Raw genomic sequence first — 18,981 nt, forward strand, 5'->3', positions numbered from 1 at the left:
CAGTGACGATTCCTTTCAGAAAGTTAGGCCCTTCTGTGGCATAATGCATTAAGTTATCCAAGCTTGTTATCATTTGCTGTCCCTTGTGGTTGTCTTTCAGGTTCTTAGGCACCCAACGAGCACCAACTTTACGAAATTTTAACTTCTAGGGAACAGTATCGTACACCACACCATAGGAGATGTTGAACTGCTGCGTCAGTGTTAACAGTTGCACACGCGGGGTTGCAGCTGTTACCGGCCGCCCGGAGTGTGGCAAATCACAAAGGTCCACACGGCTCACTGGAAAGGATGCACACAATCTGGAGACATTGCTACAGTCCGTGCAGTAGTCTCCATTTACGCCGTGCACATCCTTGTGAATTTAACTCTATTTATGCCCTTTGACCCACATTTGTTCCTTTTTTCTTCACAAGTTGACAACAGTAACACGCGTGTTAAGTTTGTTTTGGAGTTCGGGCATCTCTTTCTAGAGCTGCACACAAAAACAAAATACATTAAGACTGTAATAATCCAGTAGAACCGATTGTCAGGCAGGCATCAGAAATTTTCCCATATTTTTAGCTTGGTGCTGTTGGCCGTACACACACACCTCCGAAAAATGCCTGTATCCACAAATGAAGCAGCTAACGAAAATATAGATATTGGAAAAAGAGGTGACTGACAATGTGGTATTACAGACTGCTTTCAGCGCAATGGACACACCAGAAACTGAGTGTGACAGAAAAAGAAACATCTACGTCTCTTGCACATGAAGTTATGTATGTGCACATTATAAAAATAATAGTCAAAAAAGATCTCTGTCCAAGAGACAAGTTCACATTTCTACAATGTGCCAGTGGGCTCGGAAGGAAATCTCAGCTGCACTATCAGTGGTAGATACTTCTCTGACATAATCCACAAACTTGACTGCGTCAGATACATATGTTATACCTAATGACAGTGATTCCAATCAAACAGCACCAAAGTTTAGGTACGAATTTTTTATTGATTAGCTTGTTGTTGATCTTTTCAAGTTAGTGCTACTTATTTTATTTTGTAGCAGGCATAAAAAGATTTATGCATATTAAGGAACTTTGAACCTTAAACTGCAGTGCAGTATTAGACAGTTTTTGTCTTTATAGAAAAGTAATAAATTTAAATGTTTTTGATAGCATAATTTCTGCTATTAATAAATGACGGATACTTGTTTTGTACCTTAAAACTATAGGTTTTGCATATATCCCTATTTACAACTTGGTGTGGAAGTAAATGGTAGTTGTGAGACCTGAGGGAGCACAAAAGGTAGGCAATGGTTGAGGAGGTAGTGAGACAGGGTTGTAGCTTCTCTCTGATGATGTTCAAATAGTGGAAATTCCAGGCTGGAATCTCAGCAATATTAGGAGGTGGATAGGTTGCTGCTCACCGTAAAGATGACCTGCTGAGTTGCAGGCAGGCACAGTGAAAAAATTGTTGCTCGTTATAGCTTTTGTCCAAAGCCTTCTTCAGCAAAGAAAACTCGCACACCCGTTCGAACGGGCAAGCATACCTCAAGAGCGGATTGCAGTGGGAGCTGCTGGAGGTAGTTTTTTTGTGTGTGTGTGTGTGTGTGTGTGTGTGTGTGTGTGTGTGTGTGTGTGTGTGTGTGTGTGTGTATAACTCAATGGGTCATCTTTATGGTGAGCAGTAATCTGCCCTTTTTCTGATATTATTCAGAAGGGAGGGGGGGGGGGAGGAATTGATGTTTGCCACTGACATTGTAATTCTCTAAGACAACAAAGGACTCGGAAGAACAGTTGAACAGGATGGACAGTGTCTTGAAAGGAGAATATAAGATGAACATCAACAAAAGCAAAAGTAGGATAATGGAATGTAGTCGAATTAAATCGGGTGAAGCTGAGGAAATTAGATTAGGAAACAAGACAGTGAAAGTAGTAGATGAGTTTTGCTATTTGGGTTGCAAAATAACTGGCCAAAGTAGACTAGCAATGGCAGGAAAAGTCTGTCTTAAGAACATAAATATATTTAACATTGAATATAGATCTGAGTGTTAGGCAGTCTTTTCTGAAAATGTTTGTCTGGAGTGTAGCCTTAAATGGAAAGAAAACATGGACTATACACAGTTTACACAAGAAGAGAATAGAATTCGGTGCTACAGAAGAATACTGAAAATTAGATGGGTAGATCGTGTAACTAAGGAGGTACTGAATGGAATTGGGGAGAAGAGAGATTTGTAACACAACCTCTTTAGAAGAAGGGGTTAGTTGGTGTGACATATTCTGAAGCAGCAAAGGATCACCAGTTTAGTATTGGAGGGAAATGTGCAAGATAAAAATGATAGAGGGCGACAGAGAGATGAATACAGTTATCAGATTATAAAGCCACGTAAGTTGAAGTAGTTATTCAGAGCTGAAGAGTCTTGCAAAGGATAGAACAGCATGGAGAGCTACATCAAAGTAAGTCATCTGGCTGGAGATCACAGTAATCCCAAAATCACGCATTTTTGAAAAGTAATCAGTGCGCTTGTGCCTTTAAGCAGCGTACTCCTGTAGCATGCACTTTGCAGTAAGGAAAGCACTTAACAAATGATATGACCTTACCAGTCATTTTGCTGTAACTAAACGTACACAGAAACAAAGCAGTTTGGAGAAATCCTGACTGTGTGCCAATTTTTTGAAACAGCACATTAAATATGGTTTTCAGCTGCAGACAACGTTATCCTGTATGGCATTTCGTAAGTTCTACTTGTGATGCAGAAAACAATCTTGCATCTCCTTACTCACCTTGCCGCAAAAATCGGCCACATCTGATTACGGCTTTCACTCTCGGTAGTGCCCCTCTCCGTGAAATTCCTGTTTTTATGTTGGAAAACGTGATGTCTACATTGGCTTTCATGTCCATTGCAAGAGCTTTAAGCATGTGCCTGTGCTAGCTTTAATCACATGTACTGTACTGTATTGTAGTGTCCTGACACTTGCGGTTTTCTGCATGCTGTCGGTAGCGGGTCCCGCTCCCACGGCCGCCAATGTGACGGAGATGGGGAACGCGATGGGGAACGTGACGACCACCCTGGCCACCTCAGCCACCAACCTGAGCAGCAGCACCGTGCCGTCCGGCGCACCCCCCGCCCCCACAGTGGCCACTGCCGTCTCCGGCGCCCGCAGTGGCGACGGTGGCGTGACGTCAGCCCAGAGCCCAGTGCCCACCGCGATCCTGCCGACGCAGACGTCGACAGCGACGGCGGCGGCGGCTGCAGGTGCGGCAGGTCATCCTGTCCCGGCGACAGGCGGCCAGCCCCCAAGAGACATTTCAGGCACCGTTACGGAGACAGAGGCGGCTACGAGTGCAGACGACAGCAACGACCCGGACCGCTACCCGCAGATCTTCACCAACCAGACCTTCAAGAGCCACAACATCAGCCGCACCGACGAGGTACGAATCTGCTTTTGGATTGGACATCCCTCCCGAAAATGGGGAACGTTTAAATGTTCTGGTCAGGAGGAGCGATGACTGGCTGAATGGGAGGCTGGGGAAGAGTGGATTGTGTCTAACAGTTGAATAGTGTTATAAACTGATGGAAAAATTTGGTTGGTTGGGTTAGATAGTGAAAGCTCACAGAAAGTTAATTTGGTTGGGGTAGGTGGGTTTAATGGTGGGATCTGGTGAAAACTTGGTTTATTAAGGTGGGAAGCTTATGAAAAGTAGTTTGTGTGGGTGGGTCATGGAAGCTAATGCGAAGTTTGGTTGCTTTGGTGGGGGGGGGGGGGTGGAATGTGACAAAATGTTGGAGTGGAAGAGTGAGGTCATTGAAAGCTGACAAAAATTTGGGTTGGTTTGTCCTGGTGTAATTGGAAGCTTATGAAGAATTGGTTTAGTCATGTGGAATTGTAGAAAGCTGATTAAAAGTCGAGTCAGGTAAATTGAGAGGGAGCTGATGAAAAGTCAGCTAAATAGGATGAGAAATGATGGAGGCTTTCTTGTATAGGGACACGAGGGTTAGCTGTGCTGCCAGTCTGTTTCTTGTGGGTTCCACAATAAAAATGGAGATCTCACTGCCATAAACCAAGAATAATGGTACAGACTGACGTTTTTTTCTGAAATGGCTAGTTTATGATCACTGTTCAGAAAACTGTATTTACTTGTCAGTAGCAGTTGAACCATTTTTTATCTTTGGTTTGGTTTGTTTCCTGATCATAAAGTCATTGACTTCAACGGACCTACATAAAACCTGTTAGGAGATAGTTCCACAACTTCATTGTTAATTTGTGTGATCTCCTTTATGGTATTGGTAATTGTGCATTATTTTAGACTTAATGTAATTCACTTTGAGGGCTATTTTAAAATTCACCTTACCAAATTTAAACTATGAAAGAAAGATCCTCTTTTCTAAAAGCAAAGAGGACAATGTTGTTATATATATATTTTGCCTACTGTATATTCCTCCTCCTTTTGCCACTTTAAAACACCAAAAAGCTGGTGCAAGGGTGTAGGGCCGTAGATGATACCAAATTTCTACACTTGATTCCTCATTGAATTGTGATATTTCCACAGTCCTAATGGAGTCAAATGGTTGTCGTAGAACTGATGTCTATAGATTCATCAGTACACTAACACAGGTTGAATCATTGGTCAGTACAGATTTTGTTGAAACAGTCAAAAGCTTATCCGAAATGTATCAGTGCCAAATAAAGCAATTCCTGCTGGAATTCTGTGATTTTGATCATGACTTTCATATGACACTTTGTATTGTATCAATGTATGGAGCTACCTCTGCTTGATTAAAATACAATGGTTTTTATTGTATGCAGTTGGTGGTGATCGTAGTGATTGTGTCTTTCATTATGGAGAGACGGCAGATGGTTTGTAATTTGCGCGTTGTTCTCCTTGACAAGAAAGAAGAAGACAACTGCAGAATTTTTTCCATTTTGGATAATTGAATTCTTTTGCAAACATCCTTCAAACAATTTTATAGTTTATGTCGTGTTACTTTGCTTCTTACTTCAACTATTTTCATTGTAGGGCTTAGAATCCCTAGGCACCTTTCCTTTCTTCATACAGCAAATAGTGACATTACTGCTTCGATTGTCATCTTCATTTTGTGTCCAGTAGATGTGTGAGGAGCTGCTCAAAAAATTTTAAAAACGAAGGTGACAATGCTGAAGTGAATTTCCAGTGAAAATGCATATATTGCCTTTTTTTGACTGTGATCAGCCTGCGGGTCACAAATTACTTTACTATTACAAAATTAGTCCGTAACACACACCCTGAAGAGTGTCCTATTAGACTGGCTTTACGGTTTCTGAATAGTGACTGATTAATCAGAGCACCCTGTGACATTATTCACAGGACCTATTCAAAGACTGGTGTAGGAAGGTGTTTACAATATGTTAAAATATAGTTATTTTTCTTTTTAATGTATGGCGCCCCGTAAGAAAACTTATGTATATTAAAGTGTTGCACATTGTGGCTACAATTTTTATAAAACTATGACAAACAAGAGAATTGCTTGGGATTTCCAGCATAGTTACATTGTTGTTAGGTGTAGAATTTGTAGATATATTTATGTGAATGTACACATTTTTAATGTCTCGGTGCATTTGTCAACAAAATTGAAGGAGGTCAGAATATTCAAACGTAAAGATGTCACATTTCCACATACAGGATAATTCCGTCATATCAATTTTCAAGGATTATGGGGAAGGGTAAATGTACAAATCTGAGGTAAGGGACACTATACCTAGCTGAAAGTTATACGTGAAAATTGTTCTTATTCCTGTGATAGTGCAATACGTGTACTTACATTGTTGTTGCTAAGGTATAGGGTAGACCACTTTCAAAGGTGATAGTATGGTCCAAAACAAGAAAAAAGTCCAGTAAACATGAGCTCTAAAGTGCATTCTGTAAGAGATATGACCACTTGTTCAGCTTCGCTACTGTGAGAAACACATCATGTACTGCCCATGTTTACGGTACATTCTTTTTCTTGCTTTCGCCCATCCTAATATCTCAGAATGGTGCCTGTCTTGCAATTTTAGCTACAACGGAACTGATGCATCTATTCCACTGTTAGAGGTATCAGAACAATTTTCCTTTAAAATTTCTGACCCAGTTGATTCTGGACCAGGGTCCTTTATCTCAAATTTATAGTTTTACCGTTGTCCATCATCACTGAAAAATTGTATCATCATTGTTGAATCACCCAGCATATATAGGTGTTGTTACTTCTAAGAGGATACAAAGATCTTATATTCACAGTTCGATGTCATTTCCAAAACAAATATTTCTGCAAATATCAAATGTAACCTACGTTGTTAAAAGGTTGTAAGTTATAAATTCTTGCTTCTTAAGGACAATATAAATTTTGTAAATAAAAATTGTAAACATGAAACAAACAATTCCATAAATTTCTTAGGTGGGAATTTAAGGAGATGGGACCTCGATAAACTGACTAAACCAGAGGTTGTACAGAGTTTCAGGGACAGCATAAGGGAACAGTTGACAGGAATTGGGGAAAGAAATACAGTAGAAGAAGAATGGGTAGCTCTGAGGGATGAAGTAGTGAAGGCAGCAAAGGAACAAGTGGGTAAAAAGACGAGGGCTAGTAGAAATCCCTGGGTAACAGAAGATATATTGAATTTAATTGATGAAAGGAGAAAATATAAAAATGCAGTAAATGAAGCAGGCAAAAAGGAATACAAACGTCTCAAAAATGAGATTGACAGGAAGTGCAAAATGGCTAAGCAGGGATGGCTAGAGGACAAATTTAAGGATGTAGAAGCTTATCTCACTAGGGGTAAGATAGATACTGCTTATAGGAAAATTAAAGAGACCTTTGGAGAAAAGAGAACGACTTATATGAATATCAAGAGCTCAGATGGCAACCCAGTTCTAAGCAAAGAAGGGAAAGCAGAAAGGTGGAAGGAGTATATAGAGGGTGTATACAGGGGCGATCTTATTGAGGACAATATTATGGAAATGGAAGAGGTGGTAGATGAAGATGAAATGGGAGATATGATACTGCGTGAAGAGTTTGACAGAGCACTGAAAGACCTGAGTCGAAACAAGGCCCCCGGAGTAGACAACATTCCATTAGAACTACTGACAGCCTTGGGAGAGCCAGTCCTGACAAAACTCTACCATCTGGTGAGGAAGATGTATGAGACAGGCGAAATACCCTCGGGCTTCAAGAAGAATATAGTAATTCCAATCCCAAAGAAAGCAAGTGTTGACAGATGTGAAAATTACCGAACTATCTGTTTAATAAGTCACAGCTGCAAAATACTAACGCGAATTCTTTACAGACGAATGGAAAAACTGATAGAAGCCGACCTCGGGGAAGATCAGTTTGGATTCCGTAGAAATGTTGTAACACGTGAGGCAATACAGACCCTACGACTTACCTTGGAAGAAAGATTAAGGAAACGCAAACCTACGTTTCTAGCATTTGTAGACTTGGAGAAAGCTTTTTGACAATGTTGACTGGAATACTCTCTTTCAAATTCTAAAGGTGGCAGGGGTAAAATACAGGGAGCGAAAGGCTATTTACAATTTGTACAGAAATCAGATTGCAGGTATAAGAGTCGAGGGGTATGAAAGGGAAGCAGTGGTTGGGAACCGAGTGAGACAGGGTTGTAGCCTATCCCCGACGTTATTCAATCTGTATATTGAGCAAGCAATAAAGGAAACAAAAGAAAAGTTCGGAGTAGGAATTGAAATCCATGGAGAAGAAATAAAAACTTCGAGGTTCGTCGATGACATTGTAATTCTGTCAGAGACAGCAAAGGACTTGGAAGAGCAGTTGAATGGAATGGACAGTGTCTTGAAAGGAGGGTATAAGAGGAACATCAACAAAAGCAACACGAGGATAATGGAATGTAGTCGAATTAAGTCGGGTGATGCTGAGGGATTTAGATTAGGAAATGAGACACTTAAAATAGTAAAAGGAGTTTTGCTGTTTGGGGAGCAAAATAACTGATGCTGGTCGAAGTAGAGAGGATATAAAATGTAGACTGGCAATGGCAAGGAAAGCGTTTCTGAAAAAGAGAAATTTGTTAACATCGAGTATAGATTTAAGTGTTAGGAAGTCATTTCTGAAAGTATTTGTATGGAGTGTAGCCATGTATGGAAGTTAAACGTGGACGATAAATAGTTTAGACAAGAAGAGAGTAGAAGCTTTTGAAATGTGGTGCTACAGAAGAATGCAGAAGATTAGATGGGTAGATCACATCACTAATGAGCAGGTATTGAATAGGATTGGGGAGAAGAGGAGCTTGTGGCACAACTTGACTAGAAGAAGGGATCGGTTGGTAGGACATGTTCTGAGACATCGAGGGATCACCAATTTAGTATTGGAGGGCAGCGTGGAGGGTAAAAATCGTAGAGGGAGACCAAGAGATGAATACACTAAGCAGATTCAGAAGGATGTAGGCTGCAATAGGTACTGGGAGATGAAGAAGCTTGCACAGGATAGAATAGCATGGAGAGCTGCATCAAACCAGCCTCAGGACTGAAGACCACAACAACAACAACAACAACAACAAATTTCTTAACTGTCAATTGTTAATGTACAACATGAACCCATCTTCCACATCCAGTGGAAACTAACCTACATTGATGCCAGAGTGCACGAATCACGGCCACGCACATGCACTGCCCCCCCTCAACAGTGGTATGCATGCAAGCATTATCCTCTTGGAAAAAATGCTGTTGGATGCTGTTCACAAATGGCAGCTTAGCAGGTTGTATCACCAAATTGATGTATGCAGGGTGTGTATGTCCTGGAAAATCTTGGAATAACTGTGGAATTTTTTCATATAGGAGAAACCCAGGAAAAATGGGGGAATTTTTTAGAATTCCGGGAATTTTTCATTGTTTTAGTTTTCAGTTAATTTATTTTAAATTTTGAGTGTTCGGAACTGATAATCTAACAAAGTATTTTGGTTTAGCCTGCTACTTCAAAATAATACTGCAGCAATAAAATGAGAGAATAACACCAAAATAAAACTTCAGTTTCAAAGAAGTGCTTTCGATATGTCTTTCTCATTAGCCTCGTTTCGATGACTGTGATGAAGACTCTGCAATACAACAAACTGCTCTTGATAGCATGACTCACAACTGTTTACATTTCTAACAGGTTATTGTGAATGGTGGTTTGAGAAGCGTTACTTAAAGCTAAATTTCGTTTTACTCAAGATGAATTATGTTACTTGTGAGAATGTGTGATAAATTTATTGAATCACACAGTGTTGGATCTCGTTCAAAACTCAACGCTTACGACCAGCCTCTCAGAAAAATTTTAGGGCCAAAAGACCAGCCATTTATGCTATTATGTAAAATTTACTGGAACCTTTGTGTTTGATGTATAGTAAAGGTTAACACACGCTAAAAAAGACAAAGTTTCAAGGCTAGTTCTTCATATTTATTTGAATTCTTTTACAGATTACAAATTATACAATAAGGATGGCAAAAATTTAATTATCCTTAAAAGAATGCTAAGTGAGTTCTTGAGCAATTTCACATGTGATTGCATATATGTTCCATCAAGCACTTACTTTTCCCTAGAGCAGAAAATCCAGGCAGGTAACACATGAAATGTTCGATGCACAGCAGTGAAATTTATAATTGTGCAGAAATATTCAGCAGCTGCAGTCTAAGCTGTGCTCTTACGATTCTGCCTAACCACTTCTTTGGGGGGAAAAAACCAGCAAAAACTTTTTGACAACTAATATTATATGTGAAAGCTTAGCTTTTGTTGCAGCTATACAGTGTGTATATTACTTTAAATCATTAGCTTTGCTTATTTCTGCATTCGCGCTGCTTAACAGTGATGTTGCTATTACCTAACTATGTCACATGACTTGTGCTCTGAATATATCTGTAATTGGCTGACAAAAGTGCATCGCAATCTCGATTGAAGTGCTTTGGAAGCTCCTGTGCTGTACTTGGTGGAATTTGTGTTTACACTTTCGTAGTACAAAAACGTGCACTGTAAATTTTGCCATGCATTCTAATGTTTTGTGACACATTTAAAGTGTGAAAGTAGCCATACAGACTTCACACTTCTTTGAGATGACTTACTTGGGATTTGCAGCCACTCTTCTTTATGGGAGAGCCGGCTGCTGGAAACTCTATGGACTAATTCTCTGTTCAGTAACGCTAGGTACAGGAACATCCAAGACTCTTTCTACTTATGAAATGAGTAGGCATACAAACTTTTCTTTTCGTCAGTCAACTATGTATTTGACCTTCATGTACAATATAATCCACACTTTCAGTATACATATGTAACTTTCTGTAAGTACCTCGTACTGTCAAACATTAGAAACAAATTGTTCTACATTCAAAAGTAAGTCTGCTTAGATACCATGACTTTCAGAAAGAGTGTCTGAAAATAAGTCTTGCCTCTAACAAGGCTGATTCAAGAGTCTGCCATAGTAATTTTATAATTAACAATAGCCAGTGACACAATAAGCACATAGTGACATAAAAACTCCATGGGTCTTCCTCTAAAACATCTATGGATTGCCCAACAAGTAATTATCGGTGCCGTTTGACCACTGCAGCGACTGATTTTCAACCTGCCCACGCAAACCTGCCGCGCAGTAGGTAGGAGTTTACCATCCCACACTCGTATATAGAATATCGTGTGTCCGAGACAATAGAAGACTTAATATCGTGTGTCCGAGACAATAGAAGACTTGAGTGGTCCTACAATTTACACAGAAACTCTTGAATCGCTGTAGCATCAAAGACCTTTATAAAAGCGTCCCCCCCCCCCCCCCCCCCCCCCCCCCCCCCTAAAGTGTCGGGAACTTCTATTCGGTGAATAAAACATTGACTATTCAAAGAATTGATGTCTTTTGCAGCTCTGAGGGGAAAGTATGTTGTTACTTAAAACACGAAAAAAAATATACTTTCACTCAGGAAAAAGTGTAATTTCACCAGGGGGAAAAAGTGTAGTTTTAACCAGGAATACTGGGAAAATCCCAAGAATTTTTAGCCTTGTCCGCATGTACACCCTGGTACAGATTTGCAGTCGGTGTGCATGGCGTAACCACGAGTGTGTTCCTTGTGTCATATGAAATCACACCCCAGACCATAACTCCAGGTACAGTCCCAGTGTGTCTTGCACCCGGTCTGGTTGGTTGCAAGCCCTCAACTGACCCCTCCTAAAAACACGACAGTTACTGGCACCGAGGTAGAACCAGCTTTTATCAGAAAACACGACAGGCCTCCACCGCACCCTTCAGTGAGCTCTCACTTTGTAACGTGCGCGCGGGGCACACGATACTCATTAAAGCTTGTACTATGGTAAGTTGACGGGCTTCACCTTACGAGAAAGGATTTTTGTATAGATATTGACCGCGTGTACCTGAATGGAGGCAAATCAGACTTACATCTACTCTGTAATAACAATGATACGTCTAGCAAGTTTGAAATGCAACCGCACGTCAGGATGGACAAGAAACAACACAGAAGATGCTGCCAATTTGTTAATAATACGGTCGCCAGCCTAATTAGGCATTAACTGAGTTTCTTCCCTGTATAAGTAGATGTACGTTCATGCAAAGCCGCACGTAATAACACTGCATAATATGGTAAATTTTAGAACCAGAAAATCTACTGAACTGATAATTTCACTTTCTGTACTAATATGGATAAACCATAAATACATAACATTACACTATAATGTTTACTACAAAACTTCGTACTGTCTATTGATCTGATTAAAATCGGGCATAGGTTATCCTAGAAACACACACACAATGTCAGTTTTGATAATGGTAAAACACTGATAAATTTTGGTTTCTATTTTGGCTTTGACTTTGCTGGTCAAATCAGTTTAGAACACTTCAGAATTCAAATGAATTTTTTAAAGGGGGGGGGGGGGACCTGAAACTGTTATGATCACTGTATAAAAAAAAATTACTGAAATCATTGTGTGCTCAAAATTTCCACTATATGAGTTACTACTCTTTTTATCTTATTTCCTGCTCATTTAAATACCATTATATCTGTCTCGAAATGATTAAACTTCACTACTAAATTAATATCAAAATTATCTTCCAACTTTGTCAGACCTTTGTTATTCGTCTATTAGTTCATTAACAAAAAAGTTCTTTAAACATCATTCTAACATAGCTAGGTCTGCAGGTAATTATTATTAACATAAACTTCTTTATTTCGGGACACTCGAATTGCACATTTGGAAAGGACCCTCGCTAGGTTAGTGGTGAGGATAATTAAATGATAGGACAGTTCTGGTAAAATTTAAGTTGTTATTGAACAGTCAGGAACAAAAGTAACACTGGTCCACACGAACACAGTACTAAAAGTTTCAACCTGTTCGTATCGATGCGGCAGTTGGCGGGCGGCGAGATGGTGAGGCACGGAGCACACATACAACCACAGCAATGGCTCTTGATGTATCGGCACTTTACTTCTTCATAGCGTCGCAATACATTTCCATTTAGTGCCTATGGAATTCTGCCATGCTGTATAGGCGTCGGAACGGCATATCAGAGGCTCAATGAAACTACGTCTTCCAGGAGAGCCTCCTCGATCCAGAACGTGTTGCTCAGACCAATGCCCAACTCAGACTACTACAGCTGAGCCCTTTGTGCCGTACAACACCCGCGTGCATTTTCTCGTGCTCGCCTGCCATCCACCTTTTACCGCTCCCTTATAGACAGGGTATTCACCCGAGGTTTTGCATTCTGCATATCCTAACACATTGCCTATGTATGGACCAGACGCACAGTTACAATTTTAAACATCTTACAACAGTCTCAACATTTGTTACATTTCAATTCTATTACAATATTGCTTGACATTTGACATAAACATTAATATTCACATTGAAATTTGTTTACAGTTTTCTTAACACAATGACATGAAACAAAAAAGAAATGAAATCGGAACATTGATTACACTAATTTATCGAAAAATCAGAAGAAAAAAAAATATTATTGATATGTACAATAGTACAGCGTTGTTGTTGTTACAACTTGACACCAGTGAAGTCGCAAATGGTGGTGGTTTGGGGTCAGTTGGGTGCATATTATATGGTGTTTGGCTGAGAGTTGTCCTTGAAGTAACAGATTTGTAACAATTTGCTGTCACTGTGGCGCCAACCGCTGCTCAAATTGCTGCTGCAGATGCGTTACAATGTGACAGCCCCCATCTCGTGGTCGTGCGGTAGCGTTCTCGCTTCCCACGCCCGGGTTCCCGGGTTCGATTCCCGGCGGGGTCTGAGATTTTCTCTGCCTCGTGATGGCTGGGTGTTGTGTGATGTCCTTAGGTTAGTTAGGTTTAAGTATTTCTAAGTTCCAGAGGACTGATGACCATAGATGTTAAGTCCCATAGTGCTCAGAGCCACAATGTGACAGAGCCACATGCAGAATGTGATGGTCTTCCCTCTCGCTAGTGCCACATGGCATTCTTCTTGCGACAGTAGATTCTCGTAACCACTGCTGCCAGAAGTCACGTACAGTGGCTATACTCCTGCCAAGCGTTCGTTATGTCGCTGAAGGAACATTCACTTTCTCTTAGCTCTACTACACGGCCTGATTTAAACTTGGCGCGGTGTCGATAATGGCATCTTTGTTGCCTTAAAGGGATTCTTTAGTAACTCTGACCCCTGTCCAATCTTAAAGGTAACTGATGATCACAACGGTTATAGTGGGTATTTAAAGCAAACCTGATTTACGTCCTCAGTAGCAATATTAGTGCCACTCGTATGCAAATGGCGTGAAATTTGAATAGACATCATTTTTCAGACATAGAAACATCCCAAAGAAAGCAGGTGTTGACAGCTGTGAAAGTTACCGAACTATAAGTTTAATAAGTCACAGCTGCAAAATACTAACGCGAATTCTTTACAGACGAATGGAAAAACTGGTAGAAGCGGACCTCGGGGAAGATCAGTTTGGATTCCGTAGAAATGTTGGAACACGTGAGGCAATACTAACCTTACAACTTATCTTAGAAGAAAGATTAAGAAAAGGCAAACCTACGTTTCTAGCATTTGTAGACTTAGAGAAAGCTTTTGACAATGTTAACTGGAATACTCTCTTTCAAATTCTGAAGGTGGCTGGGGTAAAATACAGGGAGCGAAAGGCTATTTAGAATTTGTACAGAAACCAGATGGCAGTTATAAGAGTCGAGGGGCATGAAAGGGAAGCAGTGGTTGGGAAGGGAGTGAGACAGGGTTGTAGCCTCTCCCCAATGTTATTCAATCTGTATATTGAGCAAGCAGTAAAGGAAACAAAAGAAAAATTCGTAGTAGGTATTAAAATTCATGGAGAAGAAGTAAAAACTTTGAGGTTTGCCGATGACATTGTAATTCTGTCAGAGACAGCAAAGGACCTGGATGAGCAGTTGAACGGAATGGACAGTGTCTTGAAATTAGGATATAAGTGAACATCAACAAAAGCAAAACGAGGATAATGGAATGTAGTCAAATTAAATCAGGTGATGCTGAGCGGATTAGATTAGGAAATGAGACACTTAAAGTAGTAAAGGAGTTTTGCTATTTAGGGAGCAAAATAACTGATGATGGTCGAAGTAGAGAGGATATAAAATGTAGACTGGCAATGGCAAGGAAAGAGTTTCTGAAGAAGAGAAATTTGTTAACATCGAGTATAGATTTAAGTGTCAGGAAGTCGTTTCTGAAAGTATTTGTATGGAGTGTAGCCATGTATGGAAGTGAAACATGGACGGTAACCAGTTTGGACAAGAAGAGAATAGACGCTTTCGAAATTGGTGCCACAGAAGAATGCTGAAGATAAGGTGGGTAGATCACGTAACTAATGAGGAAGTATTGAATATGATTGGGGAGAAGAGAAGTTTGTGGCACAACTTGACTAGAAGAAGGGATCGGTTGGTAGGACATGTTTTGAGGCATCAAGGGATCACAAATTTAGCATTGGAGGGCAGCGTGGAGGGTAAAAATCGTAGAGGGAGACCAAGAGATGAATACACTAAGCAGATTCAGAAGGATGTAGGTTGCAGTAGGTACTGGGAGATGAAGAAGCTTGCACAGGATACAGTAGCATGGAGAGCTGCATCAAACCAGTCTCAGGACTGAAGACAACAACAACAACAACAAGAAACATGGCTACTGGCTTTGTCACACAGCACACAATCCTCCTTGGCGATGTGATTTTCTGTCTCTTTCTCCCTCTTGGTTTTTTTTTTCTGTCAGTTTAGAAAGATTTAGTCCAGGGAGTTGCACAATACAAATAGGCGTTTGCTAGCCAATAATGCCATAAGATCATTTCAGTTCATGTGAAAGAAATAAGAAGGTGAATAAAAAGTATTTATTTAAATTGTTAGAGCAAAAGGAACTATTCCACTTGTCTTTGTTTTGGACAGCACACAGCTCACCTCATATTTCATTGCTTCTGGAATGTTGTCATTTTCAGGTGGTTAATAAAAGCTATTCAAGATTTGGAGATGGGAGGTACCTGGAGAAGCTAGACAGTACACATGTTTACAGCAAGACAAATAGTTCTGCATAGGAAGATTTTGAACTGACACTCGTGTAGTAGTCACATTTAAAATGTGACCAGCTTTCGTTGCTGTGTTTCAGTTGCTTAACTTGCTAATTGTCACAGATTTTGAGGTGTCTCACTCAGTTTTACTAGAGTTCTTCTATTTAAAATATCATCTGGGCTTTGTCGTTAAGTGTTGACAAGCAATTTTTGACGTGTTCACCAACGAATAATGTAGTCGAAATGCAACGAAATGCATTTTTATGGCATCAAATCCCTGATAAAACTGACGTGGATTTACTGCCCACAAAATTGATTAAAGACTGGCCAAACGAGGCTACTAGCACCTGTCCTTATATAACATACAGCAATTGCAGATTTTTCTATGTGTTGTTTAACTTGTACATAATTAAACTTACAGTTGAATTTATATGCTTTCATAAAACAGATTAGATTTTAACTTGACTGACTGTCGCAACGTGCCTGAAATCAGTATGTCTAAATAATCCAATTTTTACATTAAAATTGCTAAGAATGTTCCCAGTGTGTGTTTACATTTGGTTTAACATACTTTTTGTTTATAGTATAGTCTGTCCATGAATTTATTGCAGCTATTTGTTATGCACTTAATGTCATAAAAAGTTAGTTACTTGTCCAGAAAGCAAGAAACGTAACAATCGAAACTTCTGCACTTATGCAACTTAGTGTAAAGATTTCACTTATCTTCAAAGTCCAAGGCATCTCCCTGGGCTTTATACCATACCATTTAGCTACAATACACATTTCAGTCAAGTGTGTGACTTTTATTTTCTTTATGCTGGACAGAAGTTAGTTGTGGCTAAGTGTTGCAAGGTGTCGGTTTGGAGCATCTGCTGAACTTGTCTCGATGTTTGTTCAGGATCACCACCTGTACTACAACAGCACGACGGTGACGGATGCGGCACTGGCGCACAAGCTGTGGATGGAGTTGGCCAACCGTAAGGAAGTGCACATCAACCCCATGCTGTCGCAGTCGCACCGCCGGGCCAGCGTAAGTACGACGCCGGCTCCCCTTGTACCAGACGTCGACATAATAACGTGAATAGGTGTCGTCGGCTGATTCTGCCCAATACTGTGACTGCTCTTAGTTCGGGATGCATCAGTTGGCAGGCTCTGTTTCTAGAGATTCCCACTGATATGATGTATTATTATTTCAATGCTCTGGTCCTTGGCATAGGTTCATTTGGCTTCTTGCTTCCCAGTACAATGTTAAGTCTGAATTGCAGTGGCTTAATTTTGTACACTCTTTGACATGTTCTTTGCTCCTGATCTAATCAAATTTGTGACACATACTGCATTCTGCATATGGCAGGATGATATTACGCAGATGGGTGGTTAATCAATCGTGTCCACTAGTCAAGTGGAATATGGTCACTGCTTCTCTTGAAAAATGGTCCATCAGGCACTACCAACTCGTACATGAGGTTTTTGCACCTCTTTCCCTCACAAAAACATTTTTAGAATGTTTTGAGTATTAAATGTGTTTGTTAATAAACTGCAAGGTATGACATCTTAGTTTTTCCAATCAGTCGATTATTGTGTAGTCTTCAGTGCCAGATCATGGAGTTTCCTTTTTTTTCCCTTAATTTTTGTGTCCTTTTTACTAGAAAATCATTTTTATTGCCATCCAAGTAACAGTGAGATGGAATCCACTGAAATGCAATTGTCTTTTTCTTCTGTTGTAGACATTTACTAGGTGTACCAGTATGAAATGTGTGTTAAGATACAAAGGTGCCGATAGGGAACATTTGTTGTGAACGAGCCTTAATTTTTTTTTGTTTGGTTGGTATGACATCTGTCAAAGATATTTAGTATACATCAAGTCATCGAACAAACAACATATGTTTTCATCGTGTTAACAATGTCCAATTTTGTACCAGAAAGTGATGATTTGCGGAAAGCATTAATTTTTTGTTTTCATTTGAAAAGTAATGCTGCAGAGTCGCATCAAATGCTTGTCGAGGCATACGGTGGTCATGCTCTATCAGAAGCAACGTGCAAAAGATGATTTCAACGGTTCAGAAATAATGATTTTGATGTAAGAAATTAAGAACGTGGAAGACCACAAAAAATGTTTGAAGACGCCAAATTGCAAGCAATATTGGATGAAGATGATACTTTGAGTCAGAAGCAAATGGGAGCAATGCTAAATGTTACACAACAAACAATTTTTGACCGTTTGAAAGCTATGGGAAAGATTCAAAAGTGTGGAAAATGGGTGTCACATAAATAATAAGACAGATGGAAAACCGAAAAACCATTTGTCAACTTTTGCTTCAAAGACACGAAAGAAAATCAGTTTTGCATCGAATTGTTACTGATGATTAAAAATGGATTTATTTTAAGAATCCTAAACAGGAAAGATCATGGGTTAATCTGGGACAACTGTCAACATCGACTGCAAAACCAGATCGATTCGGCAAGAAGACAATGCTCTGTGTTTGGTGGGATCAGAAAGGTGTGGTGTATCACGAGCTTCTAAAACCCGGTGAAACTTTGAATACTAATTGCTACAGACAACAGATGATCAATTTGAACTATGCATTGATCGAAAAAAGACCAGAATGGCCCAGAAGGCATGGCAAAGTAATTTTTTTACGCGACATTGCACCTGCACATTAAGCAAAACTGGTTCAGGATACAATCAAAACACTTGGCTGGGAGCTGCTAGCCCACCCGCCGTATTCACCAGACTCGGCCACTTCTGACTACCATTTGTGTTCATCAATGGGACACATACTGGCTGAGGAACACGTAGATTCATACGAAGAAATTGAAAATTGGGTGTCTGGTTGGTTTGCTTCAAAAGATGAACATTTCTATTGGCGTAGTGTCCACAAATTGCCAGAAAGGTGGTCAAAATGTATAGAAAGCAATGGCGAATACTTTGAATAAAATGTTTTTACTTTTCAATTCAAAATTAGTGTTTCATTTTCACAAAAAACTCTCATTTCATACTGGTACACCTGGTAGTTAAGACTTGCACTACTTTAACTTAGATGATTTTTGGATCTTACTGCTCTTTCTTACTTACTTACTTACTTACTTATTCCTTGGCACTACAGCCCTTGTAGGGCCTTAGCCTTCCAGACAACCACTGCCCACTCTTCTCTGCTGTCTGCCTTGGCTCCGCATCTTTCAACTCCCATCCTTCTCAAGTCGTCATTCACATTATCTAGCCATCTGGTCCTCGGCCTGCCCCTTATGCAACGTCCACCAGGTTTTCCTTCAAAAACTTCCTTTATTGTGTTGTTCTCCACCATTCTTTCTTCATGTCCCAACAAACGTAGTCCATTATTCTTTTCATGTCATGATATCTGGTTTGTTGTACAACTCTCTGATCTCCTTACTGCTTCTCCAAAAACCCTCATCATTCACTGCCCCATAGATTTTCCTAAGTATCTTCCTTTCCCATCTTAGCAACAACTCATCGTAATTTTGTGTCATAGTCCAGGTCTCTTTGAACCATTCA

General features: G+C 40.0%; 1 protein-coding gene across 1 annotated transcript in view; it reads left to right on the forward strand.

Moving 5' to 3' along the window:
• The window catches only part of LOC124720069 (plexin domain-containing protein 1), a 450,028-nt gene that overhangs the window by 383,925 nt on the left and 47,122 nt on the right, over positions 1 to 18,981 (forward strand). Inside the window, exons 3-4 of the mRNA XM_047245336.1 lie at positions 2,978 to 3,408; positions 16,369 to 16,500. Of these exons, the coding sequence (XP_047101292.1) occupies positions 2,978 to 3,408; positions 16,369 to 16,500 (563 nt within the window). The remainder of the gene's footprint in view (positions 1 to 2,977; positions 3,409 to 16,368; positions 16,501 to 18,981) is intronic.

The sequence above is a fragment of the Schistocerca piceifrons genome, chromosome 11 (assembly GCF_021461385.2).
Source record: "Schistocerca piceifrons isolate TAMUIC-IGC-003096 chromosome 11, iqSchPice1.1, whole genome shotgun sequence".
Lineage (NCBI taxonomy): Eukaryota > Metazoa > Arthropoda > Insecta > Orthoptera > Acrididae > Schistocerca > Schistocerca piceifrons.